A 24,420-nucleotide genomic window follows, 5' to 3' on the forward strand; every position below is an offset into this window, starting at 1 on the left:
TAGAGCTTACGTTCTAAGGGTGAGACAACATAATAAAGTATGTAAAAGGTAAGCCCTGGTCATCAATTAAACTCTTGATTCTGAATTTTCAAAGCCAGAGGGCTTGTTTTCCTTTCTGAACTCATAGAAAGACTTGGCAGCATTTAGAATTGTCAGGTTAGGAAAGCCAGCTCAGGATGGGACTTTAAAACAAACACATGACCAAATCACCTGCAGGCCTTGCTGAGAAGTTCAGGATCAAATGCATGGGGAGGAAGGCTGAGGAGCCTGAGGTCTGGTTCTGACAAGGATGCCGGCGTGGCTGGCCTGTGGTTGTCAAACACATCCAGGGAGCAGGAGCTTCGGCATCGGGCTGTGCAAACAGAGCTGGCTCCAGGCACAGCGGTTCTGAGCCAGGTCCCTATCTCATTCTGACTCCTTGCTGCAATGTGGAGGGCCTGGGTGGTTTAGAGAGCTCTGTGCGTCATGTCTCAAGTCCCTCTTCTAAGCAGGAAAAAAACTCCTAAAAGGTGAGAAAACAGCTCCCCAGAGAAGTTAAGGGCTCAGAGCTAGAGGTGTCAAGAGCTGTCTGGAGGGCTTTGGCTCTCTATGCCACAGAGCTCTGCTAGAATTAGAACAGGACAGGCCGGTTGGACGGGGGATGCCTTGGAAGCCAAGTGGGCAGGACAGGCAGCCAGACTTTTTTTTTTTTTGTCGGTTGTGGGGCTTCAACCCTGGGCCTGGGCGCTGTCCCTCAGCTCTTCAGCTCAAGGCGAGCGCTCTACCACTTGAGCCACTGCGCCACTTCCCATTTCCTGGTGGCTTATTGGAGGTAAGAGTTTCACAGACTTTCCTGCCCGGGCTCAGCCAGGCATTTGTAGATCTGAGACTTTTTACTGAATAGACCATCTGGAAAGAGCTGACTAGACATACTTCACAGACATGGTATGGGGCTGTTTCTGGGTTCTCTCTTCAGCTCCCTCTGGTGTGGAATTTCACAAGCAGCTGTTAGAAAGGTCCAGTTAACCTTAGTCAGGTATAGTGGCTCAAACCTGTAATTCTAGCTACTCCAAAGTAGACTGAGGAATCATCATTTGAGGTCAATCTCGCAAGCAATAGCTGGTTGTGGTGGCATGCACCTGTCATCCCTAGCTACAGGGAAAGCACAATGTCCAGGCAAAGTGATGTGCATCCCAGTGACAGAGAAGCATAAATAGGAGGACCACACTCCAGGCCAATCTGGGCATAAAGTGAGTCCATATCTCAAGAATAACCAACCCCAAAAGGGGCTGGTGGAGTGGCTTGAGTGTTAGAGCACCTGCTTAGCAAGTATGAGGCCTGAGTTCAAAGCCCTAATCCTCCTACCCTCAAAAACAAATGTTCAGCTGGGCACTGGTGGCTCATGCCTGTAATCCTAGCTATTCAGGAGGCTGAGATCTGAGGATCATGGTTCAAAGCCAGCCCAGGCAGGAAAGTCCATGAGACTCTGATCTCCAATAAAAACCACTAGAAAACTGGAAGTGGTACTGTGGCTCAAGAGGTAGAGCCCGGGCCCAGAGTTCAAGCCCCACGACCAACAAAACAAAAACAAAAACAGCAACGGTCAGCCCTCCTAGGTGGCTTTCCAGAGTTTAATACAGCACCATGAGTGAGAAGAAATGGGATGCCAAGAGTGGGTTGTCCCTTCTTCAGGCGGGGAGTCATTAGGAATTGTTTACCCTCCTTTTGTAGGATCTCTTGGAAGGATGATCATCCCTTGTCCAGTTGGTGGGTGTGTGTGGCAATAAAAGAGTTGTTTTGGCCAGTCCTAAGAGCCCGTTCTTTCTGTAAATATCAACCATCTAGAATGGCAAGCACTGCTTTATGGCATGTAATCAATCATAATGAACTATGTAGAGACACTGTATGTTGGGTCTAAAACCACGAAGACAACAATGTGTCTGCCTCAGACACATTCCTTCAGGAAGGCGGGGGTTGGGGGGTAGGGGGGTGGCTAGGCACTCCTCTGGGGAGCTCTCCTGGGATTAAGCACAGTATGTCTGCAAGGGGGCACTCAGCAACAAGGACAGAGGGTGACATGCCAAGAGCAGAATTTTCCAAAACCTGAGCCAAGATCAATGGTAACCATGGCCAAGAGAGGAAAACATGGGCCAAGAGAGGCCACCGGCCTCTTAGATGAAAACAGACAAACCTCTGAAGGTGAGAGGGCATCATGGGAACGGTCTTCTCGGTTTGTTTGGGAACTGTAGCAAATAGGAAATCCATCAGGATACTGGTCACTAAGTAGCGAAAGATTCTGGAAAATGGAAGAGAGCAGGCTATCATAAAGACAGTTTGCTCTCAAGATTTTCTCACCAACTAGCCCTTACAGCTTGCTTTCTTACGAAGAGAAGTTATGCCAGCAACAAGGCAGCCCTTGCCCCAATCTGAGCATGAGAGCGAACTAGGATGGATGTGTCTGAAGTGAGGTTAGGAGACAAACTGCCTAGAGAGCCTGGTGGCTTCCGCCCACACCTGCGTTTGCTCCCTGCCCAGCGCCCCTCCTTGTAGCTGGGGCAGAGCCCCGCTCAGGACAATCTACCTCGGTGTGCCCTCCAGGAAAGTTTAAAAAAGGCAGAAAACTAGTTTTATCAGTAAGAAAATGTTTATTTTTTTTGAACCCCACAGGGGGGAAAAATAAAAGAATGCAGCCAAGACCAAGTATTGAACGAAAATAGTGTCCCAAAGGCAGCAACATGGGGGAAACCTCAACACAAAGTCAGTAACAATTTTCCATGTTCTTGCACAAAGATGGAAAAATCTATGACAATTCTGAGTAACACTTTCATGGTGACAGTTACACAAGATGATTCAAAAATGCAAATGGCAGCCACATGCACACCTGGCTAAAGCTAGGAGTTTTCTTAATCCCAACACAAGATCTGTGATTAAAAGGATGGATCTCTTTAATACTTCTATTTTACTGACTTGCTTGTCCTACTTAATTTGCTTTAAATGAGACATACATGCCAATTAACAGGAAATTGTTTTAGAACTATGTCCTTCCAGAATCCATGGTAAGGATGCAAAACCAATTTATTTGGTTTCTTAATTTTTCCTAGTTTCCAAATACAGGTTTGCTCTGCCCCTCTCTCCCATCCCTCCCCCCCAGCCCACCCTGATTCTGAAACACTTCCAGAAGTTGCCTGCGCAAACACCTTCCTACCAATGTATAATACACAGTTAAAAAACAATATCGCTGTGCGGTGTCTTGAATTTAAAATATTAAAAAAAAAACAACCACAAAACCCCAAAAATCCCTCCTTGGCACAGAGCTGAGGAATGGTCAACCTTCTTTTAAATCATCAAACACAAGATGATGAAATGTGAAGAAAGGCCAGTTAAATGAAAGGAGGGGAAACCCCTGGAAACCCTCAACCACAGCTTTTACTAGCCATCATTACAAGTCCCTCATACACAAATGTCACCCAGCTGCCGTCACCCCAGAAGCACGGCCATGATAAGCACAGAACCCCATGATGCTTTCTAGAGAAGAGACGGAAGAGGTGGCATGCTGGTAATAAACGCCCCGTTACCCACCAGCTGTACGGCAGGATCCGCAGTGAGCTTGGTACAGATAGAAGACAGATGACAGAAATGAGGGAAAATAGTTTTAAATGACCATGTTTCCTCTTGAAATGTCTTTTCCCAAGGCACCGCGAAGCTGCTGCTCACCGTTTTCTAGGACTAACCACACCCCGAGGGGACAGATGCTTCAGACAGACACAGTCTGCGTGCTCGGTCAGCTACTCTAGCCCTTCGCTCGCCTCAGCTTTCGTGACGCTTCTTGACTTGGTTTGGTCTGTGGAGGGGCCATTTTTGTTTTCTTTATGGCAGCTATGAAACCAAAGCTGTGTTAACGTATTAACTCTTTTTACCCTAAAAATGAAGTGTTCGTTAGAACCCACGGGAATTCAATATGCAGTTTGATTGCTTATTTAAGAACAAAGAGTTCAAAAACAAAAACTCTTGCTTTTTTTTTTCTTCAAGAGGAAACCATGTAAGAATACATAAAAGGCAAAATTGGCTACTTGAAATCCAAGAATGGTTTTAATGTGTTGGCCAAAAACAAAAACAAAAAACAAAAAAAAAAACAACCCTGCAAAGTTCTGTGAGGTCTTCTAGAAATTTACAGGACAACTGACGGGCAGTTCTAATCAGATTTGGATGTTATAATCCCCCCTTTTTAAAAATGACAACATATACAGTCCCACAAAATACAATATAAACTTTTTTTTTTTTTTTTTTTTTTAAATCTTGACTGCCAGAGACGCTGCTTTCGAGGCCTTCTGGTCACCAAATGCTTGGGCACACACAGCGGGCCTTCATTTCTTCAAGGGCTGGTAGACAGAGGCATTGGGATCGAGTCCAGAGGGGCTGGTCTCCACAAACTTGGAAGAGTAGTGGGGAGAGACGGGGCTCAGGGGGCTGGTGGCGGCACTGTACGATATGCTGGGCATGACAGCCATGACTTCGGCTATTTTCTGTTTTAGGTCCTTGATTTCCTGGTCTTTCTGGAGGATTTGTCCTGCAAAATTAAAGACCCACCATTAGTGAGGAGGAGGCCCACCCAAGGGGACTCGGCGGCGGCGGGAATAACTCCACGCTCAGGGTTTACAGGAGCAGGCAAAGCAATCTGTTCCCATTAAGAGCCTAACAGCAAATGTTTTGGGCACTGTGGGCCATATGTTCTTGGTAGCATAGGTTTGACCAACCTTGGAAAAATGGAAAACCATTTTTAGTTCATAGCAGTATATCAATAGTCAGCCAGCAAGATCACCAGTTAGCCAGTTTACCAAGAGGCAAAAAGCAATTCTGTTCTGTTTTGACTCAAGAAGTCTGTTTCCAGGCTGGGTGCCAGTGGCTCACACCTGTAACCCTAGCTAGTCAGGAGGCTGAGATCTGAGGATCATGGTTCAAAGCCAGCTCAGGCAGGAAAGTCCATGAGAATCTTAACTACTACCACAGAGCTAGAAATGGAGCTCTGGCTCAAGTGGTAGAATGTTACTCTTGAATAGCTGCCAGGCCTTGAGTTCAAGCCCCAGGGCCAGCAAAAAGAAAAGAAAGAAGAAGTCCATCTCCACAAGCCCCTGTCTGAAGGTGACAGCTCCCTCGAAGCAGCCATGCACGGTGCTGGTGTGGGAACACCTGGGGAGAGGAGGGACTGTGTCTCAGTGGCAATCCCAGAAGCACAGGGGCTCCGACACCATCACAGGTGCCAGCAGGCCCTTGTTTCCTTTCTCAAATGATGCAGCTTGCCTGCCCCTGCTGGGCACAGTGCCCTTTGCCCATGGCATAGCACCACTGCTCACGCCGCCTTCTCCACACGCGCTCCGCTCCGTCCCTGTGCTGCGCAGGTCCCTTTCCCCAGAAGTGCCTTGCCCCAGGCTTGCTTTGCCAGCAAGCTGCTGAGGGCTGCTTCTTCCTCACCAGGGCTTTCCCTGGGCCTCCCATCTAACTCAGCTCCCCACTCCTGGATTCGCCACTTACCCCACGCTTTTCTTTCTGCTGCATGTTCTTTGTAAGAACAGAAGGCCTGACACGCACGGCTCCCCAGGCGCTTACACTCTAGGTGTGTGCATGCACTAACTCATTTCTTCCTCCTGCCAATGCTAACAATGGGAATTGTCACCATCCAATTTAAACTGAGGCAACTTGCTCAAGGTAAGCTGGTGATGCGGACTGAGGCAGGCAGCCTGGCGGCAGCCTCTGTTCCTACAATGATCCTGTGACCCACACCAGTTATCTCTGCTGGACCAGGAGCTCTGTGGGGGTGGAGACTGGGTCTCCTTCCACTGTGCTCCTCCTCATGCCCTGCCCAGGGGAAAGCTGAGGCTCACGAGACACGAACGCTGCTGAAATGCTTTAGTTACTAGGAGGCAGGGCAAGATTTAGTCCAGGACTTCTCTCTGTTCAATGTTCTAAAGCCTCCCTAGTTTTTGAGAGAAAGAACACTTAGGAGTAAAAAGAAAGAGAGTACAAGCCGGGTGCCAGCAGCTTACACCTGGAATCCTAGCTACCCAGGAGGCTGAAATCTGAGGCTGAGATCTTGCAGTTCAAAGCTAGCTGGGGCAGGGAAGCCCCATGAGACTCTTATCTCCAATAAACCACCAGAAAACTGGAAGTGGCGCTGTGGCTCAAGTGGTAGAGCATAGCCTTGAGCAAAAGAGCTCACGGACAGTGCCCAGGCCTTGAGTTCAAGTCCCTCAATTGACAAAAAAGAAAGGGAGGGGGGGAAGAAGGGAGGGAGAGCAGGTGAGATCTCGGATAATCCTGTAGAAGATGAGAGCCTATTTGGAGGGTGAGAATGCTCAGTGGCGCATCTCAAAAGAAGGCAGCAGAGATGAAAGTCATTTTGCAACTAGGATGGATCAAATGATATAGGACGGGAGGTAAAAAACAACCAGGGTTTGCTTTGAATTACTGAGTTTGGATTTTATTGGATTGTTCTGGGCAGGCCAGCGGAGGGAGGCAGTGGGGAAATAGGGAAGGGACAGCTCCCTTACTTCAGTTCCCCTAAACTCCAAGTAACATCAAACTTCTTTCCTTGAACAAAAGAAGTTTCAGTGAATCGAATACTGAGTGGCATCCTTTCCTCATTCAGACTTAAGTTTGATTTCTTTCATCAGTAACCTCCAAGTACCCCCAAGAGCCTTGTGGATTGTAGATGTGGCTCAAGCGGTAGAGTGAGCGTCAGCTGCGAGCCCTCTCACTCCTCAGAGTTCTGGGCGGGCACTGGAGCACAACCCGTGCTGGGAAGCCGAGCTGCACTGGGCTCCTGAGGCCAGGCACTGCTCCATTCCAGGGAAACACTGCCCATGTGCAAGCCCAGGACACAAGTGGGCGCCAGGCCAGGCAGGACTCCCAGGAGCCCGCCTTCAAATGCCTCCTGGTGGTGCGCCCTTTTTGTGCATCCGCCTGCTACTCATCCTTCTGCTCAGCCACTCGTGTGGTGTCAGTGACTTCTATAGCCCACCACCCCAGGCCTTTGCACTTGCTGCTCCCTTTCCGGGAAGCGCTTTCCTCCAGCTACTCACTGGGTCACTCATGGCTGCACTGTGGAAGAACAGCCTTGTGTATGGCTCTCACACATGCCCTCCTCACCACTGATTTCCTTTCCTCTTGGTCCTTATCATCATGTGGCATACTCCCTACTGTTCTCTGCCTGACCCTGCCAGGATTGTATTTCTGAACTCTCAGAGTGCCTGGTAGTAGATCTTAATAATTATCTTCTAAGTGAATGGCTTGCTCTCCAGACTCTCCTCCCAGCCAGCAGCTAGAAAGGCACTGGGCTCCATGTCCCCTCCCAGCCTGGCCAGGCTGTCTTTTATCGGGGTAGGCACTGCTCCCTGACCTCTTATCCCCAGGCTGCATCTGCAGTGGGCCGACCCCTTCTCATCATGGAGGCTGCAGCTCAGACGTCAGCTCCCTGGGACGTGGTGCCCTCCAACTCCTCAGGCTGTCCCACAGGCCCATAGATGCTGTGATGTCAGCACCTTTTCAGAACTTCACATCTTGGTATTTCATCAATAACACCAGGAACTCCTTGAATATAGAAATGCATACTCTTCTCTGTATGCCCTGCATGTGACATGCTCTCATCTCAAAATGAATTAACGTGAAGATTCCTACAATTCAGTGTTGGCCACTCACTAAACCACTTGAAGCTAGCCCTGAAATGCTCTTAGATTCCGTGCTCAGGGGAGACCTGCTCTCCACAGCTCTGGGCCGCCTCAGCCCTGCAACCCTATCGGGCCCAGCATTCTCCTACCCTGTGCAATCTCGAGCTGTCGTTTTGCATCGCCCAGAGCAGAGAACAGGTCCAGCTTGATTCTCGTCTCTGCACTTAGGCTGTTCTCCAGGTGCTGTGTTTTGTCTTGCATGGCGGAGAGGGCTGACATTAGCACCTCAGTGTCCTTCTCATTTTCCTTATACTTCCGAAGCTCCTGTCAAGATCAAAACAGAAATGCAACAAGGCAGTTTTGGCAGTAATGCCTATGAATTAACCTGAAATCAAAATCACTATTAACTGCTATTTTGTGTGTGTGTGTGTGGGGGGGAGGTGGTCATGGGGCTTGAATACCTGAGTGCTGTCCCTGAGCTCTTTTGCTCAAGGCTAGTGCTCTACCACTTTGAGCCACAGCACCATTTCCTAATTACTAATAACTTTTTTTTTTTTTTTCGGTTGGTTGTGGGGCCTGAACTCTGGGCCTGGGTGCTGTCCCTCAGCACTTCTGCTCAAACCTAGTGCTCTACCACTTGAGCCACAGTGCCATGTCAAGCCTTTTCTGCTTATGTGGTGCTGAGGAATTGAACCCAGGGCCTCATGCATGCAAGGCAAGCACTCTACCATGTGAGCCACAGCACCATTTCCAGTTTTCTGGTGGTTTATTGGGGGTAAGAGTTTCATGCACTTTTCCTGCCCAGGGTTGACTTTGAACCATGATCCTCAGATCTCAGCCTCCTGAGTAGCTAGGATTATAGGCGTGATCCACCAGCACTAGCTTAATCACTATTCTTGGCCTGGCCACTGAAACAGAATCTCATACTTTAAGACTTTACACATTATTCTGGGGAGCAAGGGTCAACTCCATCTCCATGGTGATATGCACACAGGAAACCATTCAAGAGTAATGAGTTCACCAATGTGTGGGGCACATTAGCATAGTCATATGCTAATGACAATGGTCTCTGCCTCCACACCCATCACTTTCTTGCTAGTTTAATTCAAGACCACAGAGAACTTTTTCTTTGATGGCCACTTGTGAAGTGGCTTGTAAACCCAGAATACTTATGGGCTAGAATTAATTGTAGCTCAAATCATATAGCACTGGCTGGGAGCAAGTCAGCCAAGCAAGTTATGACCCCCAAGTTTAAGCTCTGGTGAAACAGTAACTTAGAATATTTTTTTCTTATGCATTCCACTCTCTTTTCTTCTTTTACTATTTTCGTTTTGGCAGTACTAGGGTTTGAACTCAGTATCTCATGCTCATCTGGCTTGCTTGCTCAGTCGGTGTTCTACCACTTGAGCTATTCCTCCAGTCTGGAATTTTGGTGGTTAATCAGAGATGGAGTCTCTTACACTTCAGTTCCTTGGATCTTACATTGTGATCTTCTGTATCTTAGCCTCCTAAGTAGCTGGGATTACAGCATGAGCTACCAGCACCAGACTTAAACTTTCTTTTTGGTGGTACTGGGTTTTGCACTTGCTAGGCAAGATCTCTACCGCTGAGCCATGGCCCCAGCTTCTGCATTCAACTTTTAATCTGGATTTTCTTTTTGCATGTTATGAGTTCTGAATCCTGTTTTCCCCCACTATCCCAAAATTGCAAAGCCTTTTTATCAACTCATCTTTTAATATATTTTTATTGTAAAGATTCTGTAGAGGGGTTACAGTTACATGAGTTAGGTAATGAGTACATTTCCTATCCAGCATTGTCACCTCCTCCTTTGTTTTTCCACTACCATCCCTTCCCTCCCCACCTCCCCAACCTGCCCCCCCATCTTTTCTATCTTTGATGCTACCTTTCCTGTACATGGCAGCTTTGCTCAGTTACTCTACTGACTTGCCAATAATTTCTTAGCAGTCCCACAAAATTAAAATGACTGTATCACTGTAATACATGGCATTAAAATGTCACTGTGAAGAAGTAATGCCAATGACTTGGTTAAGGGACATCTGGCCCCAGGTGGTGGCTGTGTCCACAACTCTTTCACCTTTCATCACAGCCCTTTCCCCCTTTCCTTGTTATGCATAGCTCAGAGCTATAATCTGCAAGACTCAAAATTAAAGAGAGATGTGTGGCTTCCAAAGGACACTAATCTGGCCATGCATTTGGTGGCTCACGCCTGTGATCCTAGCTACTCAGGAGGCTGAGATCTGAGGATCTCGGTTCAAGGCCAGCCTGGGCAAGATGAGACTCTTATTTCCACTAAACCACTCAGAAAACCGGAAGTGGCACTGTGGCTCAAGTGATAAAGCGCTAGCTTTGAGATGAAGAGCTCAGGGACAACGCCTAGGCCCAGAGTTCAAGCCCCATGACCACCACCACCAACAACAAAAAAACCCAAACCAAAAAAAACTAAGGACAATAATCTGAACTGTAGCTTGAAACATTTAAATGAATCTCTGTAAGCCAAATCCTACTATAAAACATGCCAAGAGGCTGTCAACATTTCTGACTTATATTAGGATCTGACCATTTTAAGCAGGACTGAATGAGCTGGACGTGGTTAGAGTGTTTAGTCATTTTGTTGCACACAAATTTTCAGATGCAATGAGATTTGGTTTGTATCACAAGCACCACAGTGAAGCACAGAGCATAATCTAGGCTAAGAGAGGAATTCAGCAGGAGCAAAGTCTTTTGTTTCCCATTACCTGAACTTTCAGTTCTAGGTCTCTAATCTGGTCTTCTTTCACCTTCATGTCCATTGTGAGCTTCTTGCCTTCTGCTTCTAGTTCTCGGATCCGGTTCCGCAAGGTTTCAGTGCATTCTCCCCTGTAGAAAGGAGAAGGAAACGAGGGATTTAGGAAACTATAGTTTACATTTCTCCCTCTGTGTTCATGGGAATTGGTCCAAGATCCTACTGGATGCCAAAATCCAAATCTACACAGGCTCAAGTTTCCCTCCCCACCCCCCATCAGTCGTGGGTCATGAATTCAGGGCCTGGGTGCTGTCCCATCGCTCTATACTCAAAGATAATGCTTTACCACTTTGGGCCACAGCTCAACTTCTAGTTTTTGAGTGGTTAATTTGAGATAAGAGTTTCCTAGGTACTTTTCTGCCTAGGCTGTCTTTGACTGTGATCCTCAGATCTTGGCTTCCTGAGTAGCTAGGATTGTAGGTGTGAGCCGCCAGCGCCTGGCTCAAGTTCATTCATATAACAGCATAGTCTATGTGGAGAAAGAGGAACCCTATTACACTGCTGGTGGGAATGTACACTTATACAACCACTTTGGAAAGTAGTCTTGAGGGTCCTCAGAAAGCTAAATACTGACCTCCTTTATGACCCAGTCATACCACTTCTAGGCATCTATCCTGAACAACAGGAACCAGTATAGAAGGACACATGCACCTCCATGTTTATTGCAGCACTGTTCACAATAGCCAGGATATGGAAACAACCCAGATGTCCCACCACAGATGAATGGATCCAAACACTGTGGTATCTGTACACAGTGGAATATTATGCAGCCATTAGAAATGACAAAATAATGGCATTTGCAGGGAAATGGATGGAGCTAGAAGAAATTATGTTGAGCGAGGTAAGCCAAGAGCAAAGAGACAAACGGCACATGGTCTCCCTGATAAGTGGATGTTAAATCCAAAATGTAAGGTGATATGACAAAATTAACAAAGCTTAAGAAACAAAGGACTTCCACTCATCTGGTCGAAGCACTACTAAATAACCCCATGCTGCTGACCACATATATGATATATATGTGCACATTGGAGGGAAACCAGGAGGATGACACAGAACTAGAGGGAATCAGGGAAAAACATACAACAGCAGGCCCATCAGCCGCACTGGACATTGATCAAAATGAACTAAGCAACTCAATGGCAGCGATGGGAGGGAGAAAACGAGTAGGAAAGAGGAAACAGCTGACACTGCAAAACAAAAGAAATGTATATAGCACCCAATGTGAAGAAATAACTGTATTGCAAAGCTCATAGAACTCATAAATGTTATAGACCACGATAGGCAATTTTTTTTTTGGGGTCCGGTCGTGGGGCCTGAACTCTGGGCCTGGGCGCTGTCCCTCAGCTCTTCAGCTCAAGGCTAGCGCTCTACCACTTGAGCCATAGCGCCACTTCCGGCTTTTTTCTTTTTGCTTATGTGGTGCTGAGGAATCGAACCCAGGGCCTTAGGCATGTAAGGCAAGTGCTCTACCACTGAGCCACCTTCCCAGCCCCCACGATAGACAATTTGCCTCATGAAAGTTAGAATGTGTATGTGACTTTAACTAAGCATCACTATCCCACAAGACTGTGAAAGTTGGGAAATTATGTAATCACTTAATCACAATAAAGAACTTGGGGGAAAAAAACCATAGCATAGTCTAGCAGGACACTAATGGCTCACGCCTATAATCCAGGCTACTCAGGAGGCTGAGATCTGAAGATCACAATTCAAAGCCATCCCAGGCAGGAAAGTCCATAAGACTCCCTTCTCCAATAAACTATTCAGAAAAAAAGGGCTGAGAAGGTGGCTCAGTGGTAGAGTGCTTGCTCACATGCATGAGGCCCTCGGTTCAATTCCTCAGTACCACATAAACAGAATAAGCCAAAAGTGCTGCTGTGGCTCACGTGGTAGAGCGCTAGCCTTGAGCTGAAGAGCTGAGGGACAGCGCCCAGGCTGAGTTCAGGCCCCATGACCCACACACACACACACAAAAAAGTTCACAAACTATTCAGAAAGTCAGAAATGGTGCTGTGGCTCAAGTGGTAGAGCTCAAGCCTCAAAGAGGCTCAGGGACAGCAGTCCCTGAAGCAAGCCCCAGGACTGTCAAAAAAAAAAAGAAAGAAAGAAAAGAGTGAAAAAACTAAAAAAACAAAACAGCATAGTTTTGGTATATGACCTATGGACATCTTCCTGTACAATACCATCCCCACCTCTAATGCCCAGCATAGTGTCAATGACATGTAGATAGCTGTTCTAGCATACTGTGTAGGTAAAATGACAAGAGCAAAAAGTCTCTCGTGTTCAATACTGACAATTCACTTTTTCAAACATATGCTATCTATAGTTGAATCTCTATGTGGAACCCTATGATATAAATGGCTGCCTGTACTTACACTGCAGGACTGATATATTTTGTTCTTCTTTTTGGCCAGTCCTAGGGCTTGAACTCTGGGCCTGGGTGCTGTCCCTCAGCTATTTTGCTCAAGGCTAGTGCTCTAACACTCAAGCCACAGCTCTATTTCTGGTTTTCTGGTGGTTAATTGAAGATAGAGTCTCACAGATCTTCCTCCTGGGCTGTTTCTGAACCATGATCCTCAGATCTTAGAATCCTGAGTATCGAAGATTACTGTACAGGTGAAAAACACCAGTACCTGGTAAAGGTCTGATGTTTTTTATTTTTTTCTGGTCATGGGGCTTGAACTCTGGGCCTGAGCTCTGTCCCTCAGCTCAAGGCTAGCGTTCTATCACTTGAGCTACAGCGCCACTTCCGGTCTTCTGGTGGTTTATTGGAGATAAGAGTTTCACAGACTTTCCTGCCCAGGCTGGCTTTGAACTGCGATCCTCAGATCTCATCCTCCTGAGTAGCTAGGATTACAGGGGTAAGCCACCAGTGCCTGGCTGGTGTATTTTTTTATACTCCAGGGTTTGTCAGGTTTTAACTTTGGGCTCAATATATTCATTCCATTTCTGATCATTTCAACAATGATCTAAAATGATACCCATTAATTGAATGTCTATATGAGCCAGACTGTAGGCTAGGTATTTACCTAACAACTTAAAGTATATTACCCCATTTTCCAGATAAGAAAACTAAAGTGACATAGATATAACATTAGTTTAACCTTAGCTTATAGGTTATCAAAGTCTTCTAGCTTTCTTTTTATTTTTTTGGTCCAGTTGTGGGGCCTGAACTCTGGGCCTGGATGCTATTCCTCAGCTCTTCAGCTCAAGGCTAGCACTCTATCACTTGAGCCACAGCACCTGCTTATGTGATGCTGAAGAATTGAACCCAGGGCCTCATGCATGCAGGGCAAGCACTTTACCACTGAGCTACCTTCCCAGCCCCTCTAATACAATCTTCTACCAGCCATGGTGACTTGACTTCATGCATACAGAGCAGATTAAGGTAGAAGTGAATGCACTGTCTCCAGTAGGGAGTCAATCAACTTTATTAGAAAAAAAAAATCTCTTGCCAGGTGCTAGTGGCTGAGGATCATACTTCAAAGCCAGCTTGGGCAGGAATGTCCATGAAACTCTTTTTTTTTTTTTTGGTTGTAGGGCTTGAACTCTGGGCCTGGGCGCTGTCCCTGAGCTCTTCAGCTCAAGGCTAGCACTCTATCACTTAAGCCACAGTGCCACTCCCGGTTTTCTGGTGGTTTCCTGCCAGGGTTGGTTTTGAACTATGATCTTCAGATCTCAGCCTCCTGTGTAGCTAGGATTACAGGCATGAGCCACTGGGCGCCTGGCCCAGGAAACTCTTATCTTCAGTTAATAACCCAAAATCTGGAACTGAAACTGTGGTTCAAGTGGTAGAACACTAGACATGAGCAAAAAAAAAAAAAGCTCAGGAATAGAAATTAGGCCCTGAGTTCAAGCCTCAGGATCAACACAAAACAAAAAACAAAACAACAACAAAAACAGTATTAAAAGCAATCCAGTAGGGCTGGGCATACAGCTCAGTGACTGAGTACTTGCTTAACATGCACAAGGCCCTGGATCTGATCTTCAATTCTACACAAATCACACAAACAAAATCCATCCCGGTATGTTTGCTGTCTGTCCAATCCCACCCAAAGCATCAGATCTGCATGTTGGTCCTGAAAAGCAGCCTTGTTTTAAACACTCGGGTCACATGGACATACCTAGATGCAGCCGCAAATGCAACAGCCCGGGCAGCAGTGGCTTCTTCTAACTTCTTCCTTTTTTTCTCCTCCATTAACTGCTTTTCTACAAAACTTCGGGCTTCCTGTTCAGCTTTTAGCTTTTTTTCCAACTGGCTGATATTCTGCTTATCTTTTTGCTTCATTTGCACAGCATTATGTAACCTATAGGGAAACAGTTATCACTAACGTTTTACTGTTTGAAAAACCCACTATAAACCCTTTTGTTTTTCCCCTACCATTTCAGGTCAAGTAAACAGGAAGTTTGAACAGCAAATCATAAATATCAACTCCCAGTGTGCCCAGAGGAAACATATTTAACAATTCCTGAACAATAAGCAAGGTGTCTTTTTTTTATTATTTTTTTATTGTGAAAATACCGTACAGAGGGATTACAATTACATGAGCAAGGTAATGAGTACATTTCTTATCAAGCATTGTGGCCTCCACCTTTGTTTCCCCTTACCATCCCTGCCCTCCCATCTCTACCACCCCCCCCCCCACCAAGGTATCTTAAATGACTCAGCATCAGCCCTATGCTCTGCTCCCTCAAGGTAAGGGATCCATTGTAGGTAGTTTAGCACACAGGCTTTGGGAGGTTTCTAATAGAGGGGAATCATTGTGGATCTAACTATAGTGCTGCAAAGTACTTAGAAACTAGAACTTTAGTGGCATCAAAGGCCACAGATGGGACTAGCCCATTGAAATTGCTCTACTGTGGGAGAAAGAGGTCTTTCTACTACTGAAAATAGTCATTTTGTAGCCTTTCTGGCTGAGCCACTTACTCAGTGTTCCCAAATCCATCACTCAGAAAAGCCCACAGTTTCAACCTATTAATGCGAGGTGGGCTTAGCATGAGAATGTTCCCCAGGGATCAATGCTAGCACCATCACAAACAAATGTTGGTCAGAAACACTACTGAGTTTTTTTGTTTTTAAAAACCTGTAATATTCTAGCTTTGGGACTCTTCTTTTAAAAGGAAAGCCCAGAGCCTATAATGTAACTACATTGCTTAGGGGGGGAAAAAAAAAAAAGACAAGTTTTACATTGAGTCAACAAGGAATTCCAGAATGAATTAATGGAAAGCTTACAAGAATTCTCCTGGAAATGTTGACTTTTTTCTGGCCTCTTCAAATAAAATCGAAATCGAAGTTCAATGTCACTTTCTAGTTCTGAGAATCAAAGTAAATGTAGTCTGATCCCCTGGAAATTTTCACTCAAAGAAACACGATTTTCAAGTTGTAGAATTACTTATCAATTTTACTTATATTATTACAAGATCTCAATAACTACCTCATATAAGTAAATAAGTTATTAAAAGAGAAAAGAAAAAATAGTATAAATAAACATGATGTTTTTACATATTTTATAAAACATACATGATGCTAAATCAAATAGCTGTAAACATTTTATTTAAAACTTCTCTGCTAGGTCTGTGGCACCATGAATCTTGTGTTCCAAGCCCTGGAAATAAGAGACATAGCAAGGCCACAAGGCTGGCCGCCAAGGGCCAGCAAGGTATACGTACTTGTTCTGCAGCAGCTCGTTCTCCTGCCGGAGCTGGCCCATTTCTGAACGCATCCCTCGCTCAGTGCTTGAGAGGGAGCTGATCTGACTGCGGAGCTCTTGTTCCACTTGCCTGCTGGCTTGCAGGTCAGCCTTTAACTTTTTAATGTCTTGTTCCAGCCTAGGAAGAAAAAGGCAGAATTTTCATCTAGGAGAGAGCACGCCGTGGAGGGGGGAGAGGTGGGGGTTGGCAAGGGACCCTCGATGAGGGATCAGTGGGTGGAAGAAGGCCCTAGCAGAAGCCTGTCTGTAATCAGCCTAATTTTACTGTGTGATCCACCAAGCCTGCATCTTCTTCCTAATATGGGTAAACTTTTGATTTCCCTTAAATGCCTGTGATACTGACAGGTAAAGATGGTATTTGTAAGTATCTGCGATACTAAAAAAGGAGGGGCAGGAAGCTGAAGAGGCTGAAGGCTAAGGTCACCTTTTCATTGGTGATTTTTTCCTTATCAGCAAGGAGAGTCTGTTAAAACAACTATCACATGGTCCCCAATTTATCTTATTCCTTGCTCAATCTATTTTCTTGAACACCTTGTTTCATTTTAAGTGAGGTATAGTGAGGATTTTATATGCACAGGTAGTAAACAATCAATTAAAAAAATACAAGATCGTAGGGTACTGGTGGCTCACGCCTGTAATCCTAGCTACTCAGGAGGCTGAGATCTGAGATGGACCACGGTTCACAGCCAGCCCAGGCAGACGTGTGAGATTCTTACCTCCAATTAACTATCAGTGGTTCTGTGGCTCAAGTGGTAGAATGCTATAGCCTTGAGCAAAATAGCCCAGGGACAGTGCCCAGGCTCTGAGTTCAAGCCCCAGGACCAACAAAAAAACAAACAAGATCAAGTCTTTTATGTCATGGGAAGATCTTACTGTTTTACTAGGGACTAAGAAATAGATAATTTAAATGACTAAACACCACCACCACGAAGGTTATGACTCAATACATGTAAGAGGAATAATAATGAGAACACATGTGTCCAGCATTACTGTACAGACTTTAACGGTTTGAACCTATCTAACTGCATGACCACAGGCCAAGTGCAATTATCATCTCTAATTTTCCATGTGAAAATCTTGCAGCCCACGATGCCCCAGGCAGTAGTGGCACCAGAGTCCATTTATCCATTCTCTTTCCCACCAGGTCAAACTGGAGCTGCCTCTGCATATGGGACAGGCAGAAGTGTTCCTGAGCCAGCGCTGCACAGAGAAGACTGAGAATGGACTTGGGCCCCGACTATAGACAGGATTTGAAGTAGAGGGGAGGATGTGCACTCACATTGGGGCAGGGAGAAGAGGCATGCTTGAAAATCAAAGGCCAGGGCTACAACCACAGCTATGTGGGACAAGGCTCAGTCTGGCCTCAGGTATGACTATACTAGTGTAGAGTAGGAAGGGTTGGCTGGGACTGTGGCCAATGGTACTGAAGGTCAGGTGAAGGATATACTCTGTGAGACTAGGACATTTTTCTACCAGGACCCAAACACAGTATGGTAAACATCAGTTTATTCTGACAATATTCTTGCATTTATTTATTTTGGTTTTTGGTGTTGGGGTTTGAACCAGGGCCTCACACATGCTACACACAAGCTGTACCACTGAGCTACCGACAACCCTGATGAAACTTTTTTTTTTTGTCAGTCGTGGGGCTTGAACTCTGGGCCTGGGCGCTGTCCCTCAGCTCTTCAGCTTAAGGCTAGCACTCTACCATTTGAGCTACAGCGCCACTTCCGGTTTTCTGGTAGTTTGAGTTTCATGGACTTTTCCTGCCCAACTTGGCTTTGAATAGTGATCCTCAGAGCTCAGCCTCCTGAGTAGCTAGGATTACAGGCATGAGCCACCGGCTCCCAGTCTGATGAAACTCTTCTGTCACTAATAATATACCAATGGCAAGGAGATTTCTGAAGGGCAATGTCAATTTCTCTGGAGTTGTAGAGTAAGTTCCTAGAGACATGTTTATGCTGTCTGATCTCACTTAAAAAAACAAACAAACAAACAGCAGGGCTGGTGGTTTAGCAGTAGAGTGCTTGTCTAGCATGAAGCCGTGGGTTCGATTCCTCAAAACCACATAAACAGAAAAGGCCGGAAGTGGTGCTGTGGCTCAAGTGGTAGAATGCTACCTTGAGCAAAAGAGCTCAGGGACAGTGCCCAGGCCCTGAGTTCAAGCCCCAAGCAAAACAAACAAAACAAAAAACAACAACAACCAGCAGCTTGCACATGGTGACACACATCTATAATTCCAGCTACTTGAAAAGTAGAGACTGGGAGGATCTCAGTTTGAGGCCACTTGAAGCAAGAAGTTAGGAAGACCTCCACTGCAACCATTAAGTTGGGGGTAGTAACCCATGCCTGCCATCCCTTCTAGGCAGAAGATATAAACATGGGTATCACAATCCAGTCAAGCCCTGGCAAATAATGTGAGACCCTACCTGAAGAATAATTAAAACAAAACTTCAAACCCTAGTACTACAAAAAGAAAAAGAAAAGAAAAAGAGAGAAGGAAAGGAGGAGAAAAAGAAAGAGGAGGAAACAAAGAACAAAAGGAAGAAAGAGAGAAAAAGAAAGAAGGAAATCCAGCTTTATTTGATCTACCACTAGGCAGCTTCACAAAAATCTCCCCCTCTCCCCCAACCATTAAAAACTGAAGGTAATCTCTTAGGTGCCATTGTAGTTCCCCCATTCAGAACCTGGGAGCATGGCCTAAAAACCTTGGGTCTCCTGACGCGGCTCAGTCCCCAGGGAAGGGTCACAAGTTGACATCACGCCACACTTTCCCTATTGTCAGGGTTATTCCAGTTCAGTGTACTCTCAGAACTGCTCTCAACAATTAAAGACTGGCACTTACACCATTGCCACACTGTTGCTCATTCATTGAAGCAACCCAAGGGACCTATTCCCAAACAGGTCGATGCTGTCAGGTGTATACCATTAACTATGGCTGAAAACATGCTCGGTAATTTATCTTCGCTGAAATGATTTCACAGTTGGAGGGTTCCATTTTTGGTAGAGAAGGTGAGTTTTCTGATGAGAACAGGAATTAGCATGGTTTTGTAAAGGAATGTGGCATCAGGGTTCTAAACTCAATGCTGGTGCCGATTCTGTCTCTGGGCAAAGTATGTGACATCCAAGCCTCAGTTTCCTCATCAGCTGCCAATCTCCAAAGCTACCTCTGGTAGGGCTAGGATTTCTAGGCCTGACCCACTTACAGATGGCTGCTGGTGTGCTTCTTCAGATTACCACCTCAACTGTACCAATTGTGGTATAGAATGTGGTGTACACCTCCCGCCCATCAAGCCACAGTGCCACAGACGAACATAAACACAAAACTCAGTAGAGGCTTAATGTTAGAGTGTAGTTTTCTTCTTTTCCTTTTTCCTCCCTTCCTCCCTCCCCAGTACTGAGGCTGTCCTTTATAGCTTTTTTGCTCAAGGCGAGCACTCCTAACACTTGAGCCATAGCTCCACTTCCTGCTTTTTTTAGTAGTTAATTGGAGATAATAGTTTCATGGACTTTACTACCCAGGCTGACTTCGAACCATAATCCTCAGATCTCACTCTCCTAAGTAGCTAGGATTATATGCAAGGGCCACTGACACCAGGCTCATTTAAAATCTAGCCTAGGGGCTGGGAAGGTGGCTCAGTGGTAGAGCGCTTGCCTTGCATGCTCGAGGCCCTGGGTTCGATTCCTCAGCACCACATAAGCAAAAAGAAAAAAGCCGGAAGTGGCGCTGTGGCTCAAGTGGTAGAGCACTAGCCTTGAGCTGAAGAGCTTAGGGACAGCGCTCAAGCCCAGAGTTCAGGCCCCATGACCAGACCCAAAAAAAAATAAATAAATAAAATAAAATCTAGCCTAGGAAGCGGTGCCGTGGCTCATGTGGTAGAGCACTCGCCTTGAGCTGAAGAGTGCAGGGACAGCATCCAAGCCCAGAGTTCAAGCCCCACAACCAACCAAAAAACTAAAAATAAATAAAATCTAGCCTATCTCCTACCATAAGCTAAAAATAATATTTTGAGCAGGGTACCAGTGTCTCACACCTGTAATCAGATGGCTGAGATCTGAGGAAGCCAGCCCGGACAGGAAAGTGTGAGACTCCTATCTCTATAGGAGATTTGATCCTCAAATCTCAACCTTCTCAGTAGCTAGGATTTTGGGCATGAGCCACTAATGCCCACCTAGCTGGTTTATTTTTTATTTTTATAAAACAACCATTTAGGGGCTGGGAAGGCTGCTTAGTGGTAGAATGCTTGCCTCAAATGCATGAGGCCCTGGGTTCAATTCCTTAGCACCACATAACCAGAAAAAGCCAGAAATGGCACTGTGGCTCAAGTGGTATAACACTAGCATTGAGCTGAAGAGCTGAGGGACAGCTCCCAGGCTGAGTTCAAGTCCCACAACCAAAAACCAAAACAACAAGAACAAAAAAAATTAGTCTCAGAAGACATGGAACTAACATCTTCATAATTTTCCTAACTGCTATCATCAACATTGTAACAGTGAATGACTGAGAGTTAACACCAGCTTTCCCAGCCTATGCAGCTCTGAGCAGTTAAAAAATTTACAATGGGCAATTTGTCATACATTTTTGTCAAAGCATTCATTAACCTTGAAGGTCTACTATATACTTTAAATCTTTACTAAGCTAAGTGGTAAAATGATTCAAATCTCATAGTGGATTTATTTTTATTCCAAGAACGGTAGCCAATCAGTATAAAAAACATAATACAGGCTGGGCACCGGGGGCTCACACCTGTAATCCTAGCTACTTAGGAAGCTGAGATCTGAGGATCATGGTTCAAAGCCAGCCTGGGAACCTACATCCGTGAGACTCCTATCTCCAATAAACCACTCAGAAAACCAGACGTGGTACTGTGGCTCAAGTGGCAGAGCACTCACCTTGAGCTGAAGAGCTGAGGGACAGCACCCAGGCCCAGAGTTCAAGCCCCACGGACAAAAAGAAAAAAAATAAAAGGTTTTAAAAATGTAAATAACTCCTATCCTTTCAACTAGACAGAACTCACTACTTGGAATTGATTATCTTTTCCTCATGTCTTCTGTTCATATGCCCTCTGGGTGAAAGCACAGCTGGCACATAATTGTCTTCTCCCATTGATTAAAAAAAAAAAGACAACCAATAATTGCTGCATAATTTTCCATTGTATGCATGCTCTATACAATCCTGTTTTCCATGATATGGCTCAATTTTTGCATCTGTTCAACAGAAAAATGTATGGCATGAGTTTAAAAAATTCCCCTTAGTTTTTATTTAGATAACAGCATAGCCTTTATTTAGTTCAAAAGGTCTAGGTGCTTCCTTATTTGAAGACTGACTCTGCGTTAGATCATATATAATTTTGGAGAAAGAAAATGCAAGTTTTTGTTTTTTAATGTGTAGCTGCAAAATTACTTTGCTTGGAAAGTTCAAGGTGTCATTCCTCATCAACTGGCTCTTCCTCTTTTCAAATCAGGTCACATTCTGAGGCACTGGGGGAGAGGACTACAACATGTGAATTTAAGGGTACCCAATTCAACCTATGACACTCAGGAACCTGGATATCATTCCTGACACTTACCACTCTTCCCTTTCCACATCCAATGCATCAGTGTGCTCTGCCACTCCTAAGTTAAATGCACCTTGGGCTTAACCATTTTTATCTTTACCCTGTCCTTTTTTTGGGGGGGGGGGTCAGTCATGGGACTTGCACTATGGGCTCCGGTGCTGTCCCAGAACTCTTCAGCTCAAGGCTAGCACTCTACCACTTGAGCCACAGCACCACTTTGGTTTTCTGGTGGGTTAGTGGAGATAAGAGTCTCAAGGACTTTCCTGCCTGAGTTGGCTTTGAGTGGCTAGGGTTACAGGCGTGAGCTACCAGCACCGGCTGTGTCTCGAGTTTTAAAAGAACCATGTGAGTTAGTAAACTGAATTGAGTCAAGTGCTAGGACTATTCGTTAAATAGATTACTACTTGCCTTAATGATATACTTAACCCCTCAGTGCTGAAGGTCAGTTCTTTCCTAGGTAAAATGTAGGTATATAATTAGTGTGAAATATCAAGAAGTCCTGGTTGAACAGTATTAAGAGGTTAATGAAAAATCTTCAAATGTATTTATGAGGTTTTATTAAACTGTCAATAATTGCAACCTAAATTAGAAGCAAGTAGACAGAAAGAAAACAGAGCAGAAGAAAGCTTACAATTATTAAAACTAATTTCAGTATCGGGATTTAAAATATGGAAGAAAAAAATTCACCCAATACACAAGTCTGTGGGGAGGGAAGAGGCTGGATGGGGAGAATGATAAAGGGGTGATCAGAAGCACTAGGCACTTAGATGACATGTTAAGTTGTAATTCCCACATATAACCTTTGGAAGATCATTAAATAAATTCACTCAGAAGTTTGGACCCCTTCATAGTCAAACTTCAGTAAGATTCAGACAGAAAACAAATGCACACTCTGCATTCTTCTCCTTTTCAAAGGCGTCACTACTTTGGACACAGAGGCCAATGGCAAAACTAGAGGCCATATTTATTATAAATATCACACCCATTTTTCCCCCAAGTGGACAAATCTGGATTCTAAACTTTTATATATTAGGTGAGGCAGTCTAGCCACACTACATGTAATATGAAAAGCTAGACTCAACATCTAGTCATGTACTTCAGCTGCTCCAGAATCCCAACACATTCTCTAGTTCACAGTCAAACGCTGGGGACCATTTTTAGCAGCACTTCTTTGATGCTCAAGTAAGACTGACTTGGAAGCAGATCTGTCAAACTGAGGATCTCTCTTATCCACCACAAATCTTAACTATGTCTCTAATCCTACCCAGCAAAGGAAAGTTATTTTGTGATTAATACTTAATTGTAAGAGGAAAAGATTTATGTTTTAATAAAGGGTGATCATCCTACTATCCAAAAATTGAAGTTGAAAATGTTAGCTTTAGAAAGGTTAAATAGGAGCCAAGTATTGGTGGCTCACGCCTATAATCCTAGCTACTAAGGAGGCTGAGATCTGAGGATACAGTTCAAAGCCAGCCCAGACAGAAAAGTCCATGAGACTCTTATCTCCAATTAACCACCAGAAAACTGGAAGTGGCACTGTGGCTTAAGTGGTACAACAGTAGCCTTGAGCTGAAGAGCTGAGGGACAGTGCCCAGGCCTAGAGTTCAAGCCATAAGACCAAAAAAGAAAAATAAGAGAAAGGTTAAATAGGAGAAACATCTTTGAATATCTGGGAGGCCGCCATGTGACAATTAAGTATCAGGTTTACTTGAAAGAAGTATTTAAGTATCTGAAAAGGTAGGGAGACCTGTTTCTAAATGTTTATAGTTGTCATCTCTGGTGAGTGAGTGGAATTACAGCCACAGCCAGCACTGTGACTTCACTAAAGCTGAAAGGTCTCCAGTCAGCACTGCCAATAACCTCATACTTTTATAAAGCGTGAAGCTTTCTGAGGCCTGACTGAGTGCACAGAAGCAGAAGGCACCAGGGCAGTAAAAAGTTCCACGAGAAACAGGCAGACCTTGTTCCAGACAGGACTTCACCTAGGGGGGGACTAGGTTCCCAAATACTCTAGGAGTCACATGTATCCAAATTCCAGAACACCAGACTATATGTGGACCCTGTTATAGGGCTATGGTTATAGCTGCATTCCAAAGAGCTGGGGACTCGAACTTACCCTGCTACTAGCACTGAGAGAAAACAGGCTTTAGAAAGCCATCTCCAAGTTACATACTCAAGTGACTGAGGTGGATTTCCCACAGGATGACCAGTGTAAACAAGTATCAACTGACAAAAATTCCTAACAGTTATAATAGAGTTTAATAGTGTTGTTTTTGAAAATGGACCTTAAAAGAATGGGTAAGAATGAAAAATGAATGTCCCTCTCCAGAAGGGTTGTATAGTTAAGGCAGAGATGTCTGGCAACAGAGAATGGGTCATTTAGTTATGCTGGAGTTTCATCGTCTTCACACAGATCTGATTTCTAAGAAGATTTACAGGTCCTAGAAGCCAGGAACAGACTGTACTATGAACTGAGAAAGAGTGACTGGATTCTAACACTTTACAGATCATGTCGCTAATCCTCACACTGTGTCCATCTCCTCAGTGCTCAGAATAGACAGGGCTGCTATGAGGACTGCATGATAACAGAAAAGAGTCAATGAGTGTTTGCTTTTGAAGAAGGCAGATGCATAAAGAGAGAATGAATGAAGAGTAACTGCTTTATCTTGATAAGTACCTAATTCTATTAGGAGTCTCCTGGCATTAAT

The 24,420-nt window shown here is 44.9% G+C and overlaps 1 protein-coding gene across 1 annotated transcript in view; it reads right to left on the reverse strand.

The window, feature by feature from the left end:
- Positions 1–3,005: 3,005 nt before the first annotated feature.
- Tmem57 (transmembrane protein 57) overlaps positions 3,006–24,420 on the reverse strand; it is a 72,043-nt gene continuing 50,628 nt past the window's right edge. Inside the window, exons 7-11 of the mRNA XM_013035109.1 lie at positions 16,114–16,272; positions 14,568–14,750; positions 10,397–10,517; positions 7,790–7,964; positions 3,006–4,546 (exon numbers count right to left, since the gene is read on the reverse strand). Coding sequence (XP_012890563.1) covers positions 4,344–4,546; positions 7,790–7,964; positions 10,397–10,517; positions 14,568–14,750; positions 16,114–16,272 — 841 coding nt within the window. The 3' untranslated portion in view covers positions 3,006–4,343. The remainder of the gene's footprint in view (positions 4,547–7,789; positions 7,965–10,396; positions 10,518–14,567; positions 14,751–16,113; positions 16,273–24,420) is intronic.

The sequence above is a fragment of the Dipodomys ordii genome, unplaced genomic scaffold (genome assembly GCF_000151885.1).
Source record: "Dipodomys ordii isolate 6190 unplaced genomic scaffold, Dord_2.0 Scaffold6, whole genome shotgun sequence".
Classification (NCBI taxonomy): Eukaryota; Metazoa; Chordata; class Mammalia; order Rodentia; family Heteromyidae; genus Dipodomys; species Dipodomys ordii.